Here is a 25937-nt window from a genome sequence, read left to right on the forward strand (position 1 = left end):
AGATAAGCGATATAATCATATTATGTATCTTGTGATCACATAACACATGATATGAAGTGTCATATAACATATAATAACTAATTTTACATATCACCTAACTATTGATATGAGGAATCACTTAATACGTGATACCTAATTCTACATATCACCTAACTCGTGATATGAGGAATCACTTAACATGTGATACCTAGTTTTACATATCGCCAAACTCATGATATGAGGAATCACCTATCATGTGATACCCAATTTTAGATATCATCTCAATACGATATTAGAGATATGGTTTGACCAAGAATATCAAGTCTCATGATATTCACCATAATTCAAATTTGTTCAAAGGTAATGTGCACTTACCATAGGAACATTCATAATCTATAGTGATTAGTTTTAGCCATCACATAATGTCTATCACAATCTAGAAGGTCATGGTCTGTTTAGGGAACTGGATCCCCCATGAAAGAAATCATGTGATAGAAGATTAAGTTATTGTAAGATTGACATCTTCCAATAACATCAACAAATACAAGTGACAATCATTTTGAGGTCATCACTTCCTCACGATTTACACAAGGCCCATAAGGTATTAAAATGAGATCATTAGTATAATAATCAATTAAATCAAGTTTACATCATAAGTGTCTCACCTTCAATAGTAAAACTCCCTCTCAAGCACTATGATTGAGATGTCACAAGATGACTAAACCCATCTACTCTCTTATTCAAAGTTGCCTCTAATGAAATGCCAATCTCCCTCTTTTTCCTACAAGAACATTCTTGGAAAGGATCAAGGTAAATAACTCTTTATAGTAATTATAGAAATACAAAATAAGAGAGAATACAAAATAAGAGAGACTACAATGAGTAGGTACATGCAATACCCAAGGATAATAAATACTTATTCGTACATCAACAACTTGCTCCAATGAAGGTCCATATGCATCAAATTAGGAAATACCTCCATATAAGAATTTGTTAAACAATTTGAGTATATCTTTGGTGCTCCATATAAGGATAGTTCAAATGTGAATATAACATTGGTTATCATTCCCTCGTACAATGTTAAATTCCCACTCTTATATTATTGAACATAGAGGTATGCCTATAGTGTTGCATATATTCAGACATACAACCTATCTCCTTGTAGCTCAAGCCTCATTGGTATGGCTTTCGCAATGTGTCCCATGCCCATGTATCAACTAATGCTTGTTTACCATCATTTCTACAAATAGTTACAATGTATCTTTGAGCAATGTATAAGTCAGTAGAATGTCCAACAAGATCATCATTTAACTGAAATATAGTATTTCTTTGCCCATAAGCTGCCCACAAATGCACAACTATACATTTGTTGATTAATAAAACTAAAATCTTCCTTGCTTTCAAGTCAACATCATCCAAGCTTTCATCATATTATCTCCACCTTCAAATGTCATAAATTTGGACTCCAAACTCTGCTATTTAGTTGGTATGAATAGTCACATTCAAAATAATACAAAATTCTTCCTTACAATACACATTCCTTCAAAATCTATGATAATATCAGATTCTTAACAAGTTTGACCTCAAAAAATATGCTGGGTAAATCTCATGTAATTGTTTTAGCTTTTAGCAAGTATAGAATAAGTCATCAGACCTTAAAAAACATGCCAAATACAAACATTCATCCTTGTTGTTGGTGTGTAGGAATATGAAAAGGCTCCATTGGAACATTCGTTCATTAATGAAACTAAGAAAGGGATGGCTCCCTCAATACTGCTCCAACAAATCCAACAATAATTCAAACCAATTCACCAAGAAATAAATATTTCACATTCACTATAATGTGAGCAAATATTTATTTTCTTCCCATACAATTAAAATATTTAACTTTATCATCTCATCATTAGCAATGATATTAGGAGGGCCCACTAATCTACAATTTTACAAATAGACATAAAATATATTGGATTCAGAAAAAATTCACAAACACGTTCAACATAAGCATTACCATTTTCGAAGTAGCACTCAATCCGTGTCTCCTGCTTATTATGATCATTTAATAAGAAGTTGACTATAGGTGATTAACTCTTGACCAATGATGAAGCCACCACCATTCGACACATCTTCTGCATTATATATTATTATGAGGGCTTGTGACTGCCAATTATCGATTCTTCCTGTCATTTAAATTTGCACTGAATAGTCTTTAAAATATTCTTTCTTCATGTCTGAGTATTCTTCCCAACCTGTCTTAGAGAATCCACGTGATCAAACTTCGTTCCTTCGATCACTGTCCGTCCCACGCAATGGGAGTAAATTCGAGATTCATCTTCTGCGTGGCCACCAATGAACCGTGCCAAGACCTTTTAATCTTTCTTATGCACCCTCTGTGCAAAGTATGGTTGCATGGGATCCAAGGTATGCATCGCTTTGAACATGTGAAGTCTACTCGAAAGTGAAGAGCAGTGAGAAGACCCCATTGTAAGCCCACCAAACAATGTAACAAGATCGTGGAGAGAGATTCTAATTTTCTCAGTCTGGTGACCTTCTGACTAGGGTTGCAAGTCCTGTCCAAATCATTTCAAGCTAAGTCAACTCTAAAGAAATATTCAAGCCATAAATAGGATGTATCAACAATATTCAAGCCAAATATTTATCTGCGGCGATGATGTATTGTTTGATCCCCTAGCCTCTTTGTGAGCAAGATTTCTTCTACTATGTGTATTAGCAGGCACACTCATGTGTAGGAAATTATGATATATGTATCGACTTTCATTCCAAAATTAAGGAATCAATGACATTTATGACATTGTCTTAATTTGTTTAGGGCTTTCTTGAGCCATGATTCTTTATTAGATTTAGTCCCCTGATGTTATTCCTCTATGCCCTCCAATCAACATGGCAAAGGATCCTTTTACACGTAGGCAAGAACCTCCCATGCGAGCCTCTCTCCAATAACAATGCAGGCATCTCAACTTGGCACAACAACATTTTTGAGCATCCAATCGGGCCAAGGAGATAAATAAAAAAGAATAGAGATTGACATCCAAGATTCATCCACAACAGTAGACATCTCGAGCATGTGGGCCAAGTAATTTGAAGGAATGGTCCCCTCTCTAATTTACTCAAACTCATATAGACTAGACAAACTGTACTTACATATCCCTGATTCAACTTGCGTATATTGATCTAGGAAAATCTTCACCCGACATCGACCATCTTTCCCGTAGGTGCCTTTTTATGAACGCTTCTGTACATGTGCCTTTCAATCACATCAGAACATTATATATCATTGCCATCTTTTGTTTAATTGCTTTTATATATCGAATATCTCCTCATTCTCTCTTACATTTGCAACCATGCTCTGATACCATGTTAAGGTTTTCCAGATCTACTACAAATGTAATAGCACTGTCATAATGTGTTGGTCCATGTTTTTCAAATGACAACCATCTCTCTACTATAGGATAAAGTATGAATAGACATGTCTCTTCATGGGACATGTCTATTCATTAGAATGTAATTAATATAATGACAAATAAATATATCACACACACACACACACACACACACACACACACACACACACACGTGTGTGTAGTTTTATAGTTTATCCAACTAAAGCTATCAAATATTAACATTTCTGAAAAGAGATTGAGTCATGTGGTGGTTTGTGACAAACATTTGGATGTCCTCAGCCTCTTCCTACACTATTTTGATCCACTCAATTTAGTCCTTGCTCTTTTGTAGCATAAGAATGAGTGAATGGACCGCACAAGGTGTCCAAAAGATATGGTGATATCGATCTTCAACCAACAAACCGACAACTCTACAATTCTTTGCGTTGTTCTTTATGAATTGGACAATGTTTCTTGCACCCACTTGTTCAATGGCCTCAATAAGAATATTAGCAATAAATGGCCCATCCTTTACTTGCTCCTCACAATCCACTGCTTTCAAAAATATTGCCCCTTTAGAGGACACCGCAAGGACATTGATCAAGAGACAGTTCTTGGAATCCGTCCACAAATTTGAAACAATTGTCACCCCTATCTCAACCCATGAGTCCCTTATCCAACAAGGTCATGCACACTTTATCAAACCTAGGGCCACAATACCCTCTTGGAGCTTCATTGGCACCCCTCAACATGTCCTTCCAAAATGGAGAGTGAACAACATTAAAGGACCCATTTGTATATAGGTATCTTCCCATGTTAATGTCAACAATTTTTCCCGACTCTCGAAAAACAATTTCTAGTTGTCCCTTTCATTTGTGTGAGGGGGAGCAGATTCACTCTTAGTGTTCGCTGCACTACTTAAAAAGGTGTGGTCTTGTGTTATAACATCTAGGGAGGGGGTTGCATTCCCTTTTCTTTTTTCTGATTTTTATTGCTACTTAGTTTTGTTGCCCTACATCCTCTCTCTTCTGTTGCCTCATGTTCTTCAATATATTTTAACATGATTTCATTTGGTATAGGGGCACCTATTTTGCCAGGCCATTTCTTGACTCCTCTTCTAATGTATCCACACAAATGACCTACCACACAATAATAAGAACTAATTCCACAAACTCCACATCTCCAATAGAATGCACCACCTCTTGGAAGGGGTTTTATAATGCCTACATACTTCCATAGAAGAGAACCAGAGTTGGATTCTATTCTTTGTTTGGTATTGCCTACTAATGAAGAGGTAGATGTCATTCTTTTTCCTATAGCAAAAAATTAGATACATGTTCATTTTATAATTTATATGCAAGAAAATGAAAAATTCTAAAAAAATGGAAAAAGATATATGAAGAATGAAAGAGAAAAGGAAAAAATTAAAAACTAGAACAAAAACAAAAACAAATGGAACAAAGAGTTACCTTTTCAAGCCATTGCAAGCTCGGAAATGTGTATGAATGATGCACAAACACTTGAAGGACACCTGCAAAACAATCTTCAAACTCCTTGCACAACCACCTATGTGATCTTCTTTAAGACAACGTAACCTGTTTGGAAGCATAAAATGACAATGAGAGGCCACCAAAAGCAATTCATAACAACCTTTTAGGGCTATGGACAACAAACAACTATTTGCATTTGTGTCCACAAGACCTAGGTTTTTGTTTAGAATTTTTCAGAGTGGCTCACCTAAGTATAGACTAGTTTCCAACCTAGTTCTACTAGGAGTCAAAAAAAGGGACCTTGCTCGAACCAGACCTAAACTGTGGACCATTTCAATCTTCTTCTTGTCCCAAGGTTGGAGGCGAAGGGGAAGGGGGGAGGGGGAAGTACCATGGCAACTTAGCAAATATGTAAAGGATTGGTATAAGATTTAAGCCATCATTTATTTATAACAACAATTAATCTTTAGAATCACAATTCCATACAACAAGAGATCCATAACTGAAAATCAGAATTTAATTACTTGATGAAGCTTATCGATGAATTGAGGAAACACAAAAATATGGGTGTCCAACTTGCTAAGGCAATGCCAATCGCCTTTAGTTTCATCTTCAATAATCACTGAATACAATTAATGAAAGAACCAATGAAAAAGCTAAACACTACCCCTAGCCTTCAAGCAAGGTTGACAACTTTAGGTTGACAATCCTCAATGGCATGAGAGATCTGATATACATATTATTCTCAATCTTTGATGAACTCACATATGTTGCTAATAAAAACAGATTAAGAATTTTGTTCAAACCCCAATATTAGATCCAAATGATACGATCCGCTGGAAGAATGGTATGGGTGCAATTAGGGAACTTCAACCATTCAATTTTGCTCAAATATGACAATTTGTAACTACTACTCCCAATTCTTATAAAAGTCTCCCAAGAAAATTCATCAAACAATGCCCAAACCCTTTACAAATTTCATTATCAAAGGACACTTGACATGAGCTGCTTTGTAAAAAAATTATGAAATTTATCCAACATAATGAGCAAATATGACAATTTTTTTTATTAAATCCCCTTTACCATGAAACTCAATGCCTCACTATTATTATTATTCTTTTAAATACAAGGTAGCATCCAAGACTAGGGTACGCCCAAGCTAGGTGAAATTAAATAATTTCAATGAACTTCATAAAGTGCTCTTACCTTTATAAAGTTACTTTATGACTTTAATAGTACAAAAGTTACTCTATAATTTAACTCGATATAAACTCACTTCAATGAAATTTGTTCATTATAATAAAATTACATCATTTGCTCATTAAATAAGCCATCTAAATGCTAATCTATAGCATGTAAAGTCCTTCCATGCCAAAAATAACATCTCCTATCCATTGGATTTGCCTAGAGAGATTAATAATAGACAAATTTCAATATATCATCTAGTATATAGGGGATTTAACAATTTATGTGTCCAATAAAAATAAAAAGATGTACTTTTTTACTATTTATATTATATATTACTATATATAGCTTCATATTATTTGCAAGACAATGGTAAAACTATTTTTAAATAAAATTTCAGGTATAATGAAGCTAATTGTAAACAAAATATACATTTATAGATAAGCCAAAACAACATTGTCCTCTTCTTGTCAATTACAATTCACATATTATGCAAATGTATGCTCAAATTTATGAATTCATAATTCAAATTTAAATCATCATAATGAACCCATCAGTAAACTATCACTGCTTAAAAATCTTCCACAGCAAAACTCTTAGGTAGGCCTGTATAGAAATCCTTCAGACACACAAACATTTATAACCACAAAGCCTAACATATGCCCAGCCAATGGATAACATGTTGTGCATGTGCAACACATTAGACAGAACCCAGGGACTTTCTATTTGAAAGTCACAGAAAATATCCTTTCTAGTATTCATAATTGATGTAAATGAGTTGATTACTTGGTCTAGTTAAATACTGTGAGATTTTCCAACCTTGATTTTTAAGATGTAAAAAGGAATGGAGGGGGATGCAAATTTGAATTTTACTTCATCTTCATCCTCATAAGAAACATCCTTTAGTAGCATTGTCCAACTATTGTAAATCTTGATTGGCTTGATTACTATAACTAGATCCATGTAGTGTAACGCATGATTCTTTTTGGCACTAATTCAAAAAAATGTTATCAATGTGAACAAATCTTACCTTATTGGTCCATGTTCAACCATAGTGTTCCTTTCCCTACCACGACAATTTTCAAATTCGAAATAGCAAGACATCAAATATTCTATAAAATTTGTTGAACAGGTTGCAATAATTGCTTGTTTGAGTACATGAGTGGCATTTGCTTCATTGAGTGCCAACTGAATATAATAGCAGCAATAACTAGCGTGTAACTTTATTTTGGCAATGCCACCAAGTTAGTTGCAACATTACCATATGGTGAAACTTGATTAATAATTACACTTGCAATATAACAAAATATAGTAGTAGCATATACTCTTATGGTTACATTTGGGCAGGCAAAATTCCATAGGTTAAAAGTACAAACCTGTGTCACCTTTTATAAAGAAACATGATATCAGAATGTGACAGTTCAACATTAATGACAAAAAAAATGGTATTTGTGTTTAAAATATGAAGATGATGTAAATTGATGAAATATGTAGAATTGTATGAATTTTATGCTTATAACTTTTATAATTTTTTTGATTAAAAATTTATTTATTTTATTTTATTTTGAAGTCCCTTTTTTAATTGTAAAAAATATAGGATGTAGTTCCCGTCAAACAAGTATGTGCAAATCATCTTTTTTTGTTCTAATTTGAAAATATTTTATAGATGACATGTATAGCTAGTGAAAAAAAAAAGAAATAATTATTTTTGATGTATATTTTCTTTGTTATAAGTACTCAAGTTTGACCTTGTTAGAATCCAACAGATTTTTCCTCCCGTCAAAACTTCCCTATCAAATCTATACCTTCTTGAAAAAAAATTATATATCCATGAAGAGGATTCTCTCCTCTAGTGATAAATATAATTTTTTTATTTTTTTGATATGATTTACTATTTTTTTTCATTTTTTGAGAGAGCATCTTCTAAAATGTTGAAATATCGACTTGTAATATTTTGAGATTATAACATATAATAACTAATCAAAACACTCAAAATTTTATATAATGATAATATTGAATCCGAGATCTATAAAAGGGTATTTTTAGTTTTTGAAAAAAATTGAGTTTTGATAGAGAAATGAGATTTGACCAAAACAGGTTTTTGTATCACAAACGGTGACACGGATCTATGCTTTTACTCCAGAGTAGAAGCATTAAACAAGGTCAAAATAATAGTACAAATGCAATAGAGGCTTGCAAAATATCGCTTGAATATTACAGGAAGGAATAGCACTCCTTTTGCTTTCCTTGCAAGATAATCTTACACGACTCACAAATGTCATACTTGAACAGTTGGCTCCCAAAGCCGAAGAATTCCATTACGACCACCACTGCAGATTCTTCCACGGTCAATATCAGAAGCCACACATCGAACCTGCAAAGTTCAAGCCTTTAATTAGAATGGTAGACTATACTCTATTAAATTATGATCAATCATAGAATAGATGCAACTACAGATGCTAAAAAGTATGACATTATCTAGTTTCACAGGTCAGTCAACAGATCACCAAATACATACAAAACCATCTGTTTTAATTGAGGAAGTGGGAATTTTCTGCATATTCAAAGCAGCCTACCTGTTATTCATGACAATAGAACTATGATTCTGTTGGCTGCAAAGAATACAGAAGACTAACATTTTTATCACGGGTAAAAATGGGTTTCCAAAGGTTACAGACCTAGTATGACCTCTATAAAGCTGATGAACATATGCAAACCACGATTCACCTAAAATGTCTTCTTTCAATGCTTTCTTCAGACATCTCCTTAGTTATACATTTAATCATGAGGTACATGGAATCCTACTACTCCCAAACTACTGGTTAGAGATTTTTCTCATTTAAGGAGTGTGATTGGCTGAGTATTTCCAAGATTGGTGCCTAAGTTATGTGTACAGACTACATAGTCAGTTTACCAAGATGAACAGCAAACTAGAAAAAAAAAGAATGATCAGTTGTGTATATATATACACCATAGATATGACATCAAACACAGAGCATAGCTATTAAACCATCCACAGCAGGCGACCATACAAAGCTCACAATGAAATAAATATGACATCAAATGCTGTCACAAAGATCAGCAATTGTAGCAAGAGAAGCTCTTTACTGCTTCACGAATTTCCTGAAAATTGACATTCATGTAACTATTTCACATATAACATTACAAATACTATGAAAATCACTAACTGCTGCTCAAAATGGACTGGACTGACAAGAGTTGAATCCCTAGAAAGCTGACACCTGAAATGTCTGAAAACAAGTAGTGACCAGTCTCCAATAATGAACCAAATGACAAATATATAATGCCTAGCAAATCATATGCCCAAGCAGCTTCAAGAATAAAAGGACACCAAGTAGTTGAAGAATAAATGCAATAGACATTGAATATGAAACCTATGGCCTTAAATGAATACCACTTAAAATTAAAGCAATGAATGAGAATAATTGAGTGGATGAGGAACCAGCTTTCATTGTATCCTAGGGTAGATGGAGACTATTGGATGTTTTTAAACTTAATGTGATAGAATATTCTGATATTTCCTTTCCAACCCTGTTAGCATGTCCGATAAAATAAAGATACAAAGTAATAATAAAGATGACAATGCATACCAAATACAAGCATAAAATATATCTTCATTCACACTTGAAATTATTACAGAAGAAACCTGAGATGATCAGTGAGGATCAAAGTTGAATATATTTGAAGAACCCGACGGTTGCCAAAAGGGACACAACTGTGAACCAACTACCCGATGCTTACAGCTGATAACGGATATGGAAAATTAATACATAGTTGGATAACCAATACTATCAAACAATAGACATTGTACACTGACTACACAGCGCATTAAAACTTCATTAAAGGCTACGATTTGTTTCACTTTTTGGACTTTTATGCCTTCACCAACTATGTTGCACTTTCGACAATTTCCCAAACTCCTAAACTTGTCGTCATTCACAACTCAGCAATTTTCCACTTTTCCTTTCTCCCATTTTGGTGAACCATATCACACTTTCACATTTGTTTTGATCTTAAGAATGGCATCAACCTTTAGGCAAATTCACAAACACAATAAACTTATTTCTTCCCTTTGCTACAATTTTCCTGAGGTTGCAAACTTGTGAAAATTGCTAAATCTATAACCTTGTTGACATTTCACCAAGTTCATGAATCAGAAAACATTCATAACTTCTCAATTCAACTTGTTCTCTTTGTTGATGTTTTGAGATGTCATGTGAACTTCAAGACTTTTAACTTAAACAGAAAAGTAAAGCCTCTAATTTGACAGTTTAAGGGAATAGCCTAAATATAAAGAGAAAATAGAAATGACATAGAGAAAAATCAAACACAGGGCCCACTGAATATTTCTCCACTTGAGTATAAGTGATAGGACAAAGTAGCGAAAGGGCAACAAAGGGAATAGGACTCGAGCAAAATTTGGCTAACAAACCCCATAACCAAACTTCTACTCTCAAGAGACCAAGTGTTTGTCTCTTGTTATTGAATGATTAGCATGGCAAATGAAGCAACAATGGCACATTTGGAGATCTGTGGGAGAAACCTCAGAGACATGATTATTAATGGCAAGTTGGGGTAAACATTCTTTTGGAAGATAGTTCAAGAAGTCTAGGCAAACCAACCATATGGCCTCTAAGTTTTCAATTGGTGGATACCAGACACTAAGGATTCAAGGTACAAAAAGTGTCAATTGAATGTAGAGAATCAAGATGTATGGTCACTGATGTATATGATATGATTTTTGGTGTTTGGCCACGTAGTGATGCAGGCAAGCATAGACAAACATACGATTACAATATTTCCAACAATCTCCCTCTTTATCATTGATGCCTTTTTAAAGAGACGTCACTATTCAAAGAGATGTCTCTCTTCACAAGAGACACAAGGATATAAAAAAGAGAAGAAAATTGGAGAAAAGTGTGGAAAATTGAATGAGAGGTTGGTGCCTCCAATAGGCTAGTGCTCACAAATTGAATGAAAGGTTGGTGTCTCATATTGGTGAAGTTGGTATTTCATATTGGTAAGGTTGGTAACTCATGTTGGTGAGGTTGATGCTTCATATTGGCGAGGTTGGTGCTTCATGTACAGATCTGCAAATTCGTGAGCCTTAAAACAGACTCAGAGTTGCTGAGAATGATCTTTCCAGCAATATGTATATTCAGATTTGAGAGGCAGATATCCTTAAGTGCTTACTGCAGGTCCAGTCCTCTAAATTCGAACTTGTGTGATTGAACAACTTTGCTATGTATCCGTGGGAAGGAGAATGCTTGTAGATCAGACTGCTTGTATTTTTGTGTGTTCTCCAAACTACATTCTCAACCCTAGATATATCCCATCTAGAGGGTATGTTCCTCAAGGGACATGACCATTAGTTTTGGCAATAACACAAAATTATTCCTAAGTCGCCGATTTCAAGGAGTCTGAATATAATTAACAAACTAAGCATTAGTTAAGTTAAATGCTAAACAAGAACACCCTTTGGAAATCGCCGGCTTCTCTAGGAAAGATATAAATGTGTTAATTATCAATCATTGGATATATATTATCCATAAAAGAATGTACAGCCCGTACTAACAGACCTGTAGCATTATTCAGGTTATGTTCTCAACACTTCATATTGATATCCCCCTTCATCATTGATGGCAACATAATTATCTCTTTTTATAACTCTCCTCATTTCTATAACTCTCCCCCTTTCACATCGATGGAAAAGCGATGTTCATTAAGCTTCTATCTACAGATTAGTTATCATAAACATTAATTTATATATTGATACCCAATGCAATAGGAATATACTTCTCTTGTTGGAGATTTTTTTAATGCTCCCTCTTTCTTTGACACTCCTCTCTCTAATTGAAAAAATTCATATATATACCCACATCCAAAATCTGTAATGCAATTCTCTCATTTCATGCTTAAGATTCTTTTGAAGATTTCTGTCATATTTCCTCATCTTGACACCAATGTCATTGTTCTTGTTCCAATAACTCTTTCCATTTTACATTGATGGTAAAAGGATGTTCATTATTACATTAATAGGAAATCCTTTATATGTGAAGTTGAACACGACCATCCAACTTTCGTCTTTGAATTTCTTATTCTTTTGCCAACACATACTTGTCAAATGCAAATATACAAGCAGACTTCTTTGAATTGTTTTCATCTTCCCATCAAGTTTAGTCTTGCAAGCATTATTACTATCTTTTTTCTCCTTATGAAAGATAATGCCATCCTTTTGTCTCCCTCAAGTCGTGCTTCTCTTCAAATTTTTGCATGAGGTGGATAAAAGAAATCATAGATTCATCCTTTCTAATCTTTTCATTTCCTTGCTCTTGTTTCCTTCTCCATATTTAGTAGGATTTCCTTTTTGTTTGTTCATGGAATCTTTCATTTTGGACTCTCTAGGTTGTTTCACAAAACCATTTCTACAATGTCCTGCTATATAACCATAGTTACTATATTTGTAGCATGCAACATTACAATTCACTTTTTGGAGGATGCGAGTTATAATTTCTACTTTTCCACCATAATGATTTCTATATTGTGTTTTGTACTTTCTTGCCTTGTGACCAAATTATTGCATGTGAAACAATAGCCAATGAAGCAATGATGGAACCTGGTTGTATATGGCTATCTTTGACAAAATGGCCTTCTGAAGTGGTCCTTGTTTGCCTTTGATGGTGAATTGTTCTTTTGTGTGACTACGTTCTGCTGCTTCTTGATTTCGTCTTTTCTATCGTTGTCCATGGTGAATCCTTAAGATCTTGGGTGTCGCTCTTTGGTTTTTCTTCATCTTCCTTCTATGGTGGATTTGCAACCATAGAACTAGTAGCCTCTGTTGATTTTTTTTAATCTTCAACAAAACAAATTCCAATCTCAATAAATGATGATCTTTGCAAATTGATAACTTTATCTAATTTTTCAGTACTTTTATCAAACTTTAAGCTTTGATTCAGCTCCTCAACATATCTATTTACAACTATAATTCCAATTCCACATGAAATACAATGAATCTCAACAAGGCAACAACTGCAATAGATACTCAGCAGTTCGAATCTCAATATATATAAATGGCAGTTTCTGTTGTAAAAATATGGAATATTCCCATACCCTTTGAGCTGTCTCTGACAGACAAAGTAGTATGTGCTGCTATGACAGGATAATCAAATGGCAGATAGTGCCATCTCTGATATGCTTGATATGATTTATGCAATCTGCTATTCTGGAGCCGTCTCTGATATGCTTGATACGATTTATGCAATCTGCTATTCTGCAGCCATCTCTGGCATGCAAGTATGAAAAATGCTCTGTATATGGTGCTGTCTCTGATCTGCTATATTAATCCTTGCACCTAAATAAGGTTGCAATAGCAACTCAAATGCTCTATGACCGGAATCCACAAAGGGGCTAGTTTTATAAAATCAATACTCATGTAATGTCCCCTACTTCAGTAACTCAAAAAATCGGGCAAATACTTCAAGTCTCAGGCTCACTCTGTCAATTTTTACTTCCTACACTAAATAATATAAGTTATGCAAAAATCTCGGCTGCAACTTCAAATCAACAATATATGTATGCAATATGGTAAGGATATCATTGTGATTAACAGTGGCTTCTCATACACCGATATGATATATATGTTATGAAATAAGATCTGGCCATCAGTTAGAGTGATAGAGATTTCCTGATTCTACAAATTGTATACAATGATTCCTATTCAGATTTATAGACTACATACACACAATTATGTCTTGCTTGCAGAAAGTGGCTTTTTATTTTTATTTTTGATAATTGACATAATGATGTATATATGTAGATGGAGACATAATTTTACTCAGTATACTACTATTTCTGATCTGCAGTTATACCTAATCAACCTATGAGTCGCATATGCTTATTCTAGCAATTCTCAATATGAATTATAAATATATCAGGTTATGAACCACCCTCGATGTTAATTTTCAAGCTGAATCAAAATGAATGCATTTTTTCCCTCATATTCAATTCTGACATGCTTATATATCTCAAGGAAGGGTTGCTTTCCTCCTAGTCTCGACTCATAGTCACTAAATATTATATATGTTATGTTTTAGATTTAATATATAAATATTGTGATATTTCATAACAAGAAATTTTATTTTAATATGTTATCACGATAATATATGATAAATATTATGATAATAAGAAGTCACATTACCAAGTATATGTATATTGTATTAATTTTATACACACACACACACACACACACACACACACACACACACACACACATACATTTATTATCATTAGTTTATTTATTTACATTTGAATTATTATTATTAACTCATTTATTTTTATTATTATCTATTATTGAATTCTTATTCAAGAAAGCAACATCACAGTCCACCCTTCCCAAAATTGCTTGTCCTCAAGCAATTCAACCCTTCATAGTAACTCTGATATTCAATCTAACAACCCTGAAATGAGGATTTCAACTTGAGTTAGAACTGCAATATAATCACAAATATAAACTTATTATTACTGAAAACATTGTAATATTCAATTCAATATTTTAAGAAGTGTTGCTCGACTCTTATGAATAAGCCTTTTTGAGATATAGAATCTCAAGAATCCCCTCTGCCAAGAATGGTGATGCTCACCAAGAACACCCTCTTCTAAGAATGGCGATGCTCACCAAGAATGTCCTCTACCAAGAATGATGTTTCTCTCCAAAACATCCTCTGCCAAGAATGGCGACACTCTCCAAGAACGCCCTTTGCCAAGAATGAAGATGTTCACTAAAAATATCCTCTGCCAAGCATGGTGATGTTTACCAAGAACGCCCTCTGCCAAGAATGGTGACACTCACCAAGAACACCCTTTGCCAAGAATGGCGACACTAACCAAGAGCAAATTCTACCAAGCATGGCGACGTTCACGAAGAATGCCCTCTATAGCTGACATTCTTCAAGAATGCCCTTTGTGGACAACGTTCACCAAGAATGTGCTCAATGGTTGACATTCAAGAATGTCTTTTGTGGTTGGTATTCACCAAGAATGCCCTTTATGGCCAACATTAACCAAGAATGTTCTCTGTGGCCAACATTCAAGAATGCCCTCTACATAATCCTTGGGCAATTATTCAAATCAGGCTTCCCAACCCTCTACAAGGACCCTTTGTGTTCTGGAGAATAATCCTCGATTATTCCATCGTCTTGCATAGAAGTAACATCTAAGTCAACCTTCCTAACCCTCTAGGACCCTCTAGGTTTTGAAGAATGATCCTTGATTAGTTGGTTGCCTTCTTTGAAGGATGTCATTAAGGTTTATAGGATTTGTTTATCAAACCAGCTACATTCCCCTTGGATGAGATATCCCTATTCCAAGTCCCTGTCCATATGGACTGTTGTCTCTAGAGTGTAGATTATCTCTCAAGAGATAAATATTATTCATTCTCTAAAATGGTACCCACATATGCAGCGTTTAGTTTTATTGGTGCTAACTATTTGTCAAAATACTATTGCATTGTCCTTGCTACTAGGGTTAGCCTTGGACGAGTAATGCCTTGAGTTTACCATTTTATACTCCTCGTGTCTTCACTCTTTTCCTTTCAAATGGGAAGATACTTGACCTCTTATCCTTTTTAATGTTTAAAAAACTTAACTCTCCTGAGCATAGTTCAACTTCTCGTTGATATATTGGCAATAAATCAACTTCTTGCGAGAAGTTTCAGGCAGCGAGAAATGTTGAGATTTTATTGCCAATTTTGGGGGAAGAGAGTTTGAACTTCTCACGGTGAGAAGTTGGCGATAACTCGGTGATATATTGCCATCTCTTGCAATAACTTGTTGTCTTCTCACGAGTAGCATGCCAATAAATAACTACGCATGAAAACATCATTTTATTATTTTGTTTGCTGTGTTTAGCATCTTGGGTCGAGGAGAAGGCTTTTGGAGCAACATCTAAGTGTTTGGCATTGATTTGTAGTGATTTCCAGTTGTGAGCGTAATTGGAGCTTGTTTGAGTCTATTCACACAACGAAGAGGAACAAGTTGGCACAAAAATGCCTAAATGACCTTGTCTTTGTGCATTATAATTTATAACCTCAAGTTGTGCATAAGATAGGTAATGTCAGTAGCAACTGAACCACTTGATCTTGATGACATAGATCCTTTTGGCGATTGGACAGCACAAGAGCAACTTTCACTGTTCACTGTGAATGAAATATATGAGTTAGAGAGGGAGGTTATGGAGGAGGGTGGTTTTGTAGTAGGACTAGACGACATTCAGGAGGGCAGTGAGAGTGAGGACAGTGACAGTGAGCACAATGATAGTGAGAATGAGGAGGATGAAGAGTCATTGCTAGGGCCAACACCAGCACCACCACAGACGACTGCTATGGCTAGAGCTGCTAGACCCCCTCCCTCTCCCATAGTTTTTACTAGAACTACTGGGAAGGGAAGAGGAAGATGTAGACTAGTTTCATATTGAACTTGACATTCGTATTTGCTTACATTTTGACAAAGACAATTAGGCATTTGTAGTTTGCTTCAGAGTTCAGAGTCTCTAACTACAATGGCATTCCACATAAGGATGCAATTTTGTTACTTATTGCATTTATATATATCTAGATCAGCTTGTTTGGTTTGTTTACTTATTTACTGACTTAATACATGCATCTACTTATTGAATTTTGTGAAAAAAAATGCATTTTAAATTAAATTAAAGTCATTTTAAAAATTCCCAATATTTTTCCAAGAAGTTGCTGATTTGTCTCCGATATTTGCCGATAATTTTTTTTTGGCCTCACTGAGAAGTGGCAGAGAATGAGAAGTTGAACTATGCTCCTGAGTATGTACTGATGTCTTCTGATGTCTTCTTTTCCCTTTAGTAGAAATAGGGATGACTTAAAACTTATTAATCTCAACTTATCCTTATGTATCCAAGGTAAATGTATTGTATTTGGTCTAACCTTTAATCAATGTTTTAATCGATGCAAAGTTCGATGCTTTTGGTGCCCACAACTTTCTTTGACTTGATCAGTTTAAACGCGTCTATGAGTAAAATCATTTTCCTAGTCCAATCTCATCTTGGAATTATGATATTGTAATAGCTTCTAATCTTTCTTTGTCTCCAGTTTGAACATAGGGATTACACCTATGAAATCCTCCATTCCTCTAATCTGGCTAGATGTTTGCGATGCCATTTTAAAGCAAGCGAAATCACTTAGCAGAATTTCATATATATATTCACCAGGCTACATCCCTCTATTGCTTTCAATACATTTGTCTACTTATGAACTGTATTGGTTATGATCTCCTTAATTTTTGATCGTTGACTAAATAGAAATGCAGTATTGTTTTATTTTTCTTCTCTCTTCGCTTCTGATTGGAAATTCCACTTCAAATATGTATCCCCATCAAAGAATTATACAATTTCTTAAACTGATATAGTCTGAAGTTTACAGTATTCGAACCTTACACCAAATATTGAGACCGAAACTCCTAGCGGCAGTATTTGGCGAGCAACACATTATAATCCTTCACTTGTTGACTGGTCATTGTATGTTTTTCTGACTGTGCATCATTTTTAAGGTCTCCATTCCTTCTGCAGAATAAATAATTGCTTGTTTTATCTTTTACCGTACGGAAAGGCAGAATTATGCTCTGGTACCACTGTAATGTCCCCTACTTCGCTAACTCAAAAAATCAGACGAATACTTCAACTCTCAGGCTCACTCTGTCAATTTTCACTTCCTACACTAAATAGTTTAAGTCATACAAAAATCTCAGCAGCAACTTTAGATCCAATCAACAATATATGTATGCAATATGGTAAGGATATTTTTGTGACTAATAGCGGCTTTTGATACCCCGATATGATATATATGTTATGAAATAAGATCTGACCATCACTTAGAGTGATAGAGATTCCCCGATTCTAATAATCGTACAAAATGATTCCGTTTCAGATTTATAGACTACAATTACATACAATTATGTATTTCTTGCAGCAAATGGCTTTCTATTTTTATTTTTAATAATTGATATAATGACTCATCTATGTAGACCGAGAAAGATAATTTTAGTCAGTATGCTACTATTCGGATCTGCAGTTATACCTATTCAACCTATGAGTAGTATATGCTTATTCTAGCAATTCTCAATATGAATTATAAATATTTCAGGTTATGAACTGCCCTCGATGATAATCTGTTGAGGCTGAATCAAAATGAATGCATTTTCCCCCCTATATTCAATTCTGACGTGCTTATATATGTAGAGGAAGGGTTACTTTCCTCCTAGTCGCGACTCCTACTAACTAAATATTTTATACGTCATGTTTTAGGTTTAATATATAAATATTGTGATATTTCATATCAAGTAATTTTATTTTAATGTTATCACAATAATATATAATAAATATTTAATATTATATTATGTTAATAAGATGTCATATTACTATTATTTCTATATTTAGTATTAATTATTTACATATATGTATTATTTCATAATATATCATATAATAATAAATTTATTATCATCAATCTATGTATTTATATTTGAATTATTATTATTTACTCATTTATTTTTATTATTTATTAATGAATTCTTATTCAAGAAGGGGACATCACAACTCAATAAAAGCCTCTCTTAGCCAATGGGTTTTGATATTTATAAGGACCAAGAGACACGTTGAGAACCACTACCAACCTTCCTTAATATTTCCACCATAATTAATGGTACACAAATATGATTTGATCGACTATCATGAACTGCCACATGTTAAATAACAATAAATTTTTTGAGTAATTGTATCTTTTGTAATGAACATAACAGCCAAGTATCCATGGAAGATATGAATTCATCTTATTATGCATTTCCAAGGACCTCGATAGTCCCTGTTACTGTTTATGTTATTGATAACGAATTCTTCTTTAGCTGTATAAGCTATCGTACCTCCTCAAACTGAATCTACAGGATGGTGGTGCTCGTTTATTTTACTCTTGGCTTCCACAAATATATCTGTTGATGATTTCCAGCAATAAGTGATTTCTTTGATTTATCTTAGTCATCGATGAAATGAATTGGATGCCCAGTGAATTGTTACTGACGTGTCATTATATCCATAGTTTTAATTGCACTTAGAATATATTGTAGATGCCTTATAAATATTCAAGTTGACTTCAAAGAATGTTATCTTCCTTCTCATTTTGACCATTGGTTTTCCATGTGCTTATGGATTATATATATTTGTTGATATGCAAGACGATATGGATACAATATTTTACCCGGATGATTGTTCATATAGTCGCTGGTGCCTCTATTTATCATTGATCTTCTCTAAACTTTATCAACACTAATAATAATAAGTTTAAGTCTTTAATTTTAACTAATTAAATCATTTATTAATTAATATTATTCAGGTTTGTAATGGGGATATTGCATATTTTGATTTGGATATTTATATTGATAGACCACGAGTTTGATGTTTGAGGCTATTGTTGTAATGCTGTTATACTGATTTATTATTATACTGCTGCTATTATCATTTATATTGTAGCTCATGAATCGGTGATGATTTATTTGCTTATTGTCTTTGTTAATAATCAACATTGACATCTCTCTCTCTCTATCTATACTATCTTAATATAGTTAAAAAAATTCACACACCCCCACACACACATTAAAAATTTGTAAACTGTCTACCTGTCCCAAAAATGCTGTGGAACATAGTAAATAATAGGATTTGAGAATCCTATAAATATATGAAATGTATTGAGTGAAAATAAAAAAGAAAACTATTATATAGACTAAAACTATCCTGCTTCCTCTGTCCTTCATTTTCTCTCATGGTATTAGAGCCAGATTTTGCACACCATAACCAGGCGCTGAAGAAATTCAATTCTTATTAGGTTGCATCTGATAACCATCTGACCGACATTTGGATTAGTAACTGAGTCGGGCCTGTGTGTGGCGAACAAGCACCTTCATTTGCATATCGCTGCCTTGGAATTTAGATTAAACTGTTGTTGCACAAGAACCACCATTATTGCCACACTATGGCTTACCATTTGATTCACAAGCTTTGTATACTTGCAGACTATGGGACCATTCTTTTGTCTACAGTTATATTCATTTAGTTGATTCTCTTATCATGTAGTATTCTACTTGCATTTGCAGTTGGCTCTAATACCATGTTAAAGTTTCGGATGATCACTGCAAATGTAATTGCACTGGCATATTCAGTCCGTGTTCTCCAAAGCAACAATCTCTTCCATTGGAATGGAGAATCAGCCAAGAAAAGACATGTCCCTTTGAAGGGATATGTCTATTCATTATCACAAAATTAACACAATGACAACTATAACTGTGATAACTAATTAATTATTATAGTATAAGTTAAATTATTCCATATAATATTTGTCATAAATTATTTATATATCTCATATATAATTTATCCCACTGAATTATAACACTAACATGCATTTTGTGCGTCTGTGTTTTCCTACGCATGTTCTCTCTTTATGCATGTGCTCTTTGTTAGTGTTGGGTTCAGTTTGTTGTGCCTACAATTTTCTTGCTGGCTGTTGAACTACTCCCCTCCTCCAATGTTATTGACCTCTTTTTCTGCTGTGTCATATGCCTCTATGCTGTGGCACCTGTACTTTGGTTCTCTGCTTCTTGTTTGTGTCTGCACCATCATGGTTGTGGGCTACTTGGTTGGCTTTTGTTATTCAGTCTCCTTTGGTTGTGCAACAATGTTACATTCAAGACTCCTATATACATCTCCCACATTTAATCATTTATAGAAGTCGACAATTGGTTCCAATGAGCTCATTTGAGTGATGCTCTCACTTTTTATTTCAGACTTTTGGTTTGGGCTCCAAGAATCTTGGAGGGAGCATTTATTTATAGTAAGTCACCCTGTCTTGTTCATCGATCATCTTTCTCCATCAAGATCACTCTGGTGTTGTCAGATTTTGATTTTGATGCTTCTTCAATCATTCTCACAAGATGGATAAATTACTATTATTATTCATCTAAATATGTTGAGGTTATTATTTCTGTTGCTATTGTACTTTGGCTAACTTAGTGACATAGCTCATTGGAACCGGGTTGAAAAGTTTCAAATCTTTGGCACAAGAAATAGTGGCCTTGTGTGATAATATTATGATATGGTTAAAAAGGTCGTTTTTGGGAGCCAAAAGAAATTAATAAATTATTTATATGGCACATTATAAAATGATGTTGTGTTGAGGAAGCTTCTTAAGTGAAGTTGCACTTGGAAAACTGTGCCAATGGAGATTACAAATATGAGTTCATTTTGATGGAAAAGCATCCGACTATCATTTGCCTTTTTTTGCTTGTAAAGAGTTTTCTGAAGTTGTGAATTTCATCCCTTGCTGAGGTAGAAGGGTTTGATCTGAATATCTAATTCTGGTGCTTCCTCTTTCTGTTTCTACTGTGGGTGAGGAGCAATTGATCATTGGAGAACTCAGTGTCTTCTCATACTGTGAGTCCTGTAGCTGAGGAGACAAGTCTCTGCTGAAGAGGTTTGGTGATTTACTAATCTGAAAATTGTTATATCTTCCTGCCTGACGTGAATATTATTATATTATCATGTGAGAATTATCACTACATATTTGTATTCTTGACTGCCTAGGCACTGCAGTCCTGGGTGATTACATTAGTGGGGTGAATACTGGCGTCTAATATTATCACAAATCTGGTGCTTTGCTGCTGTGAATTGGAGACCTGGAGGTGGTCTTTCTAACCCAGGTGGCTGTAAGAAACAACGCTACTCATGGGCATTCATATCTGCATTTCCAGCGCTGCCTGTAACTGTCTAAGGGCTGATATTAAGCCAGCTTTGGAGACACACATAGCTGGAGAGATCGTTCACCTTGGGCAGATATCCATCTGTGGTATCATTTATCTTCAGGCAGTCCATGATATCATTGGGCATTATTATCTGCACTCACAAAGATTTGCAGCCTATATCAGACATCGTAAATCAAGTCTGCTGGTGAAGAGGGAATGTGCAACATAGCATCTGCTGCAACCATTTAATGAAAGATATTTGGGGCAGTTCATTTTTGTAATAATTTATATCATTGCAGCATTACTGTGATCAACTAAGAACTCAGTATTATTAGTTAAAGTAGACTTACAGGTCAGAATTTTGTATGCTAAATTCAAAGGGCAGAATTACATATTAGTGTTAGGTATTTATCAATGCAAAATCTTGAAGTCTGATTCATCTGATTATTGTGAGTAAAACATCACACTACTCGTCTTGTGTTCAAAATTTTTAAACGTTATATGTACAGTGGTAATAGAATTGCTTGCCAAGTGGTTGACGTAATGTCAAACCACTGATTAGCGTGGAAATTGGTGATTGTTTGAGCCATAACCGATTTGGATTATTACAACAGCTCCACCATAGATATGTAACAAGATTGAATGAGAATGAGGTGATCTTGATTCCCTTTTATTTTTTAATATAGTAATTGGTGCAATAAAGATAATGGAAAAAAGCAATTGTTATTGAATTCGAATAATTTGAGTGACAAAGCAAACATGATAAGAGATATGACAGCAAGAACAATAATTCTCATGTCTATATTTATATAAAAAAAAGCGAGGGGTAAACAGCTATTTTGGGTGAAGCTGTGGAAAAGAAAAACAAGGAAAAAGTACCAATGACAAAAAGCAGCATACCATAGCGGCAGTTCGTTGTGGAGTCCGATATAGTTGCCATCCTGCCATTTTGCTAGCCATGTTAGAGTGAACGCCTGGTCTCTGTTCAATTCGGTGGAACAAAGACATGGAATTATCTGCAGCGCCAATAGCTAACCACTGTTCTCCGACCTTGACTGATAATATGTCCGATGAATGAATGCTTACAGTTTTCACACATTGCAACAAGCCTGCAGAGAAAATATTATGGTAAAGCACCTAAGAATAATCCATTAGTTCATATAGAAATTAGGTATTTATGTCTCTCCTAATGATTATATAAATAACTATAACGTAAAAGGGAAGATTTCCATGTGATGATATTAATTAGTCTCAACATAGTGTACACTTACCAGAATTTATCGTGAAATAAACAAAAATAAAAAATGAACCAAAAAATGAATGCTACAGAAGAGCCCCACTCCAATAAGTTTCTAATAACAAGAAATAGACTTGAAATACACAACCAACTACAGATTAAGATAGTCTCAGACAATGGCAATAAGATGCATTTTCTCAATGAGACAGAGATTAGTATAATGACAGGGGGCCACTAAGCAAGAAAAGAAAGATAGCATTTTTGGGGGCGATGGCCTACTGCCAAGCTGTTACCACCAAACTAATATATTATTGAAATTAATTCATAAAATATACCCAAACTTTAAATTTGAAGCAATTGAAATTTTGCTAAATCATTGAACTATTTTGTTAACCCCACCATACTTCACTAATAGTGGGGACAGTGGCTACGTTTTGGGAAATATTTAGCTATTAAAAGCTGGATTATGTATTCTTGACATCGACAACCAAACAGCAGTGAAACAACAAAGAATACTTTTGTTTCAGATTATCTATATTGTGGAACTTACTGTAATGTTCCCATTTCAGGTCACCATGGTTGGTGATTTGGATTAGCCTCTTAATGGCCCTCATAAGCTAAAGCTGGGATCCCATGGAGGGGGCTTCCTAAAAAAAAGAGTAGTCACTGCTGAGATTTTTTGGAATGTTTAAAGCTGAATGGTCACATGAATCATAAATGTATTACAGCTTAAAATTTTGAGTTCCTAAACTTAAGAAAGTTTTGAAGGTTTTAAATTTAAAATATCAAAAAAAAATAAAAAAATAATCTTCTTTTGTTTCAAAATTCTATTTTATTTGTTGACATGTGGCACAAAAATTTCCTAAGTTGGTGGGGTTGTTTCCAGCCCCACCCCATTTTCACCCATTCAAATTAAGGGAGCTACAAAATAGGGGTTCTTTGGAGGAAAAGATTCGCACAAAAAATCTCATGGGACCTCTCTTACTAAAAAATAGAGCCCAAGCCCACCTCATGGGACCTCTGCCTAAGTCAGATAGTTAGGAGGTCTTAGTGGAACCGGAGGTCAATGCCCATTTCATAGGATAGGAGAGTTCACAATTGCTCTTCATTTGGTTCAGTTTGTCACACTTACTATAAATAGTAAGTTTCTTTCAAAAAAGTCATGATTTCTATCTTTACCAAGGCACTTGAATAGGATGGTGACAGTGCCGAGATTTTGTACTATTGATTAGAGTAGTTATTTAGGGACTTACTATTTATAGTAAGTCAATGTTGAGGAGTTGCTATATCTGGCAAGGCATTTGGACTCATGGTCTACTCAGTGGTTGACTCATTTGTCAGTTAGCTTAGTGGAATGGCTTTATTGAGTACATTGATATTATTTATCATTAATAAAGTCACTTTATTAATGATAAAGTCGCTTTTTTTTTTTTTGATCGGTAAGAGGCCGAAGCCAAGATTAATTATTACTATGTGTTGATTAATAATTATTAGTTATTAAGCTCAAGTAGATTTGAACCCAAGACCTCCCACATACGAGACTCACAATTTACCATTGTGTTGTAGGCTCTTGCCTATTGATAAAGTCGCTTTATTAATGATAAAGTCAGTATAAAGCTATATTGTGAAGTATTTTAATGAGGGGGAGCCAATTGACCTAAACCATACATTAAAATGATTATAATATTAAACAAGGCCAAATATTGAATGTTTCTCTAAGTCAACATGATCACATGAAAAAATAATATCATTTAATGATTTAAAACAAAAGCCAAGGAGTATCTCAAGTGAGGGGCATTTAATGAATTAATTATCAACGATGAAAGTCAACCTACATCAAAAGCAAATGCATTTATGTGAAAGTGAATATGAAGCTATTTGGTCGATTTGTGAAGGAGAAATATATAAGGCCCAAAAGCCAAAAATCAAACCATCTCATGTATTTGTTAAATGTCTTTCAATTGGGAAGATCTTGTGTGCAAGGGTTTGAGTATTTGCCAGCTAGGAAGAACAAAATTCTTCAAATGTTTTGCAATCACTGATAATGAGAGATCCCTTGATCCTTGCACATATCAATGGCTTCACCCTGGAATCATGATTGGATATAAATTAATTGTTTCAGAGGAGATTGAATTAGTTTTTGTAGAGACTAACAAACAGCGTGTCGTAGGCGGCTATATATTATAAATCGCAGCACTAAGACTCAGCATGTGGTGTTAATAAAACAGCTGTCCTAAGTAAGACAGCAGCAGGAGCTTTCTGGGTAGATGCTAAAAGCCCATGTTGGATCATATGGTAATTTCAGGCTCGACATTCATTCCAGACTTGAATGCATAGAGGTTATTTTGCATTGCATGAAAGTTGCCATCATTTTGAGTCAAATTACAGAGCTGTAACTTCATATCAGGTTCTCTTAATTGTTGTTAACAGCAGTTGAAAATAAAGATAGAAATCTGCAACTTTCATGTTCATTAAGATAACATCAATTTTGAATGCTACCATCATTTTTTAATCTGATATATTTGCCAATTTGATTATAAAATAAGATAAGAAAAGATAAGATAATAATATTAATGTCCAATGAAAGACCACCAAAAGGTCTATGGGACTGAAGGATCACGACAAGAAAGTTGACAACAACAGGAGCACCAAACAGTGTCCAAGAAAAGCATACAACAAAAACTAAGAAGAAGAAAAGAGACAGAGAAAGGTGCAGAGAGAGGCCAAGACAAAGAATAGGAGTCCTTTCCTGGCAAAAAGAAATCAGTCATAGAAGGATACGATTGCGAATAGATAGGAGCTCTGATTTGTCTCTATGAGCTCA

General features: G+C 34.4%; 1 protein-coding gene across 2 annotated transcripts in view; it reads right to left on the reverse strand.

Annotated features, from left to right (window-relative positions):
- Positions 1-8025: 8025 nt before the first annotated feature.
- The window catches only part of SCD1 (stomatal cytokinesis defective / SCD1 protein (SCD1)), a 329677-nt gene continuing 311765 nt past the window's right edge, over positions 8026-25937 (reverse strand). The window contains exons 30-31 of one of the 2 annotated variants that reach the window (XM_089807297.1): positions 22777-22985; positions 8026-8426 (exon numbers count right to left, since the gene is read on the reverse strand). In XM_089807297.1, coding sequence (XP_089663423.1) covers positions 8331-8426; positions 22777-22985 — 305 coding nt within the window. In that variant the 3' untranslated portion in view covers positions 8026-8330. The remainder of the gene's footprint in view (positions 8427-22776; positions 22986-25937) is intronic. The other variant, XM_089807298.1, reaches the window with a different exon arrangement.

This window comes from Cupressus sempervirens, chromosome 10, assembly GCF_028749045.1.
Source record: "Cupressus sempervirens isolate cs-2001-9-10 chromosome 10, ASM2874904v1, whole genome shotgun sequence".
NCBI lineage: Eukaryota > Viridiplantae > Streptophyta > Pinopsida > Cupressales > Cupressaceae > Cupressus > Cupressus sempervirens.